Source organism: Phaethon lepturus, unplaced genomic scaffold, assembly GCF_000687285.1.
Source record: "Phaethon lepturus isolate BGI_N335 unplaced genomic scaffold, ASM68728v1 scaffold33634, whole genome shotgun sequence".
Taxonomy (NCBI): Eukaryota; Metazoa; Chordata; class Aves; order Phaethontiformes; family Phaethontidae; genus Phaethon; species Phaethon lepturus.
Window position 1 is genome coordinate 1 of NW_010537587.1, and position 322 is coordinate 322.

The 322-nt window shown below is 66.5% G+C and overlaps 1 protein-coding gene across 1 annotated transcript in view; it reads right to left on the reverse strand.

The window, feature by feature from the left end:
* Nucleotides 1-46: 46 nt before the first annotated feature.
* The window catches only part of LOC104620343 (poly(U)-specific endoribonuclease-like), a gene marked incomplete at both ends in the record, with an annotated part of 796 nt that continues 520 nt past the window's right edge, over nt 47-322 (reverse strand). The window contains one exon of the mRNA XM_010286529.1: nt 47-189. Within this exon, the coding sequence (XP_010284831.1) occupies nt 47-189 (143 nt within the window). The remainder of the gene's footprint in view (nt 190-322) is intronic.

Sequence of the window (322 nt, forward strand, 5' to 3'; positions counted from 1 at the left end):
CCGGCTGCGGGACAGACAGACGGACGCAGACCGCTACGGCACTTACGCCCTCCCAGGACGCGCGATGAAGCACAGCGTGTAGAGGCCGAACTCGAACTCGGGGCTGGAGCCGACGAAGGCAGAGCCCACCTCCTTGTAGAAGCCGTCCCAGCTGAACTGCAGCCCCAGCACCACGGGGTAGGTGTCCCACTGGGGAAAGAGGGCTCGGGGCTCAGACCCCCGGCTCCGCTCGGCTCCGGGTGCAGCAGGGCAGGGCATTCAAGCAAAGCCCGTCTGCAGATGAAGCTGAGCATCCTCACGCCCTCTCCAGGGACAGACCCAG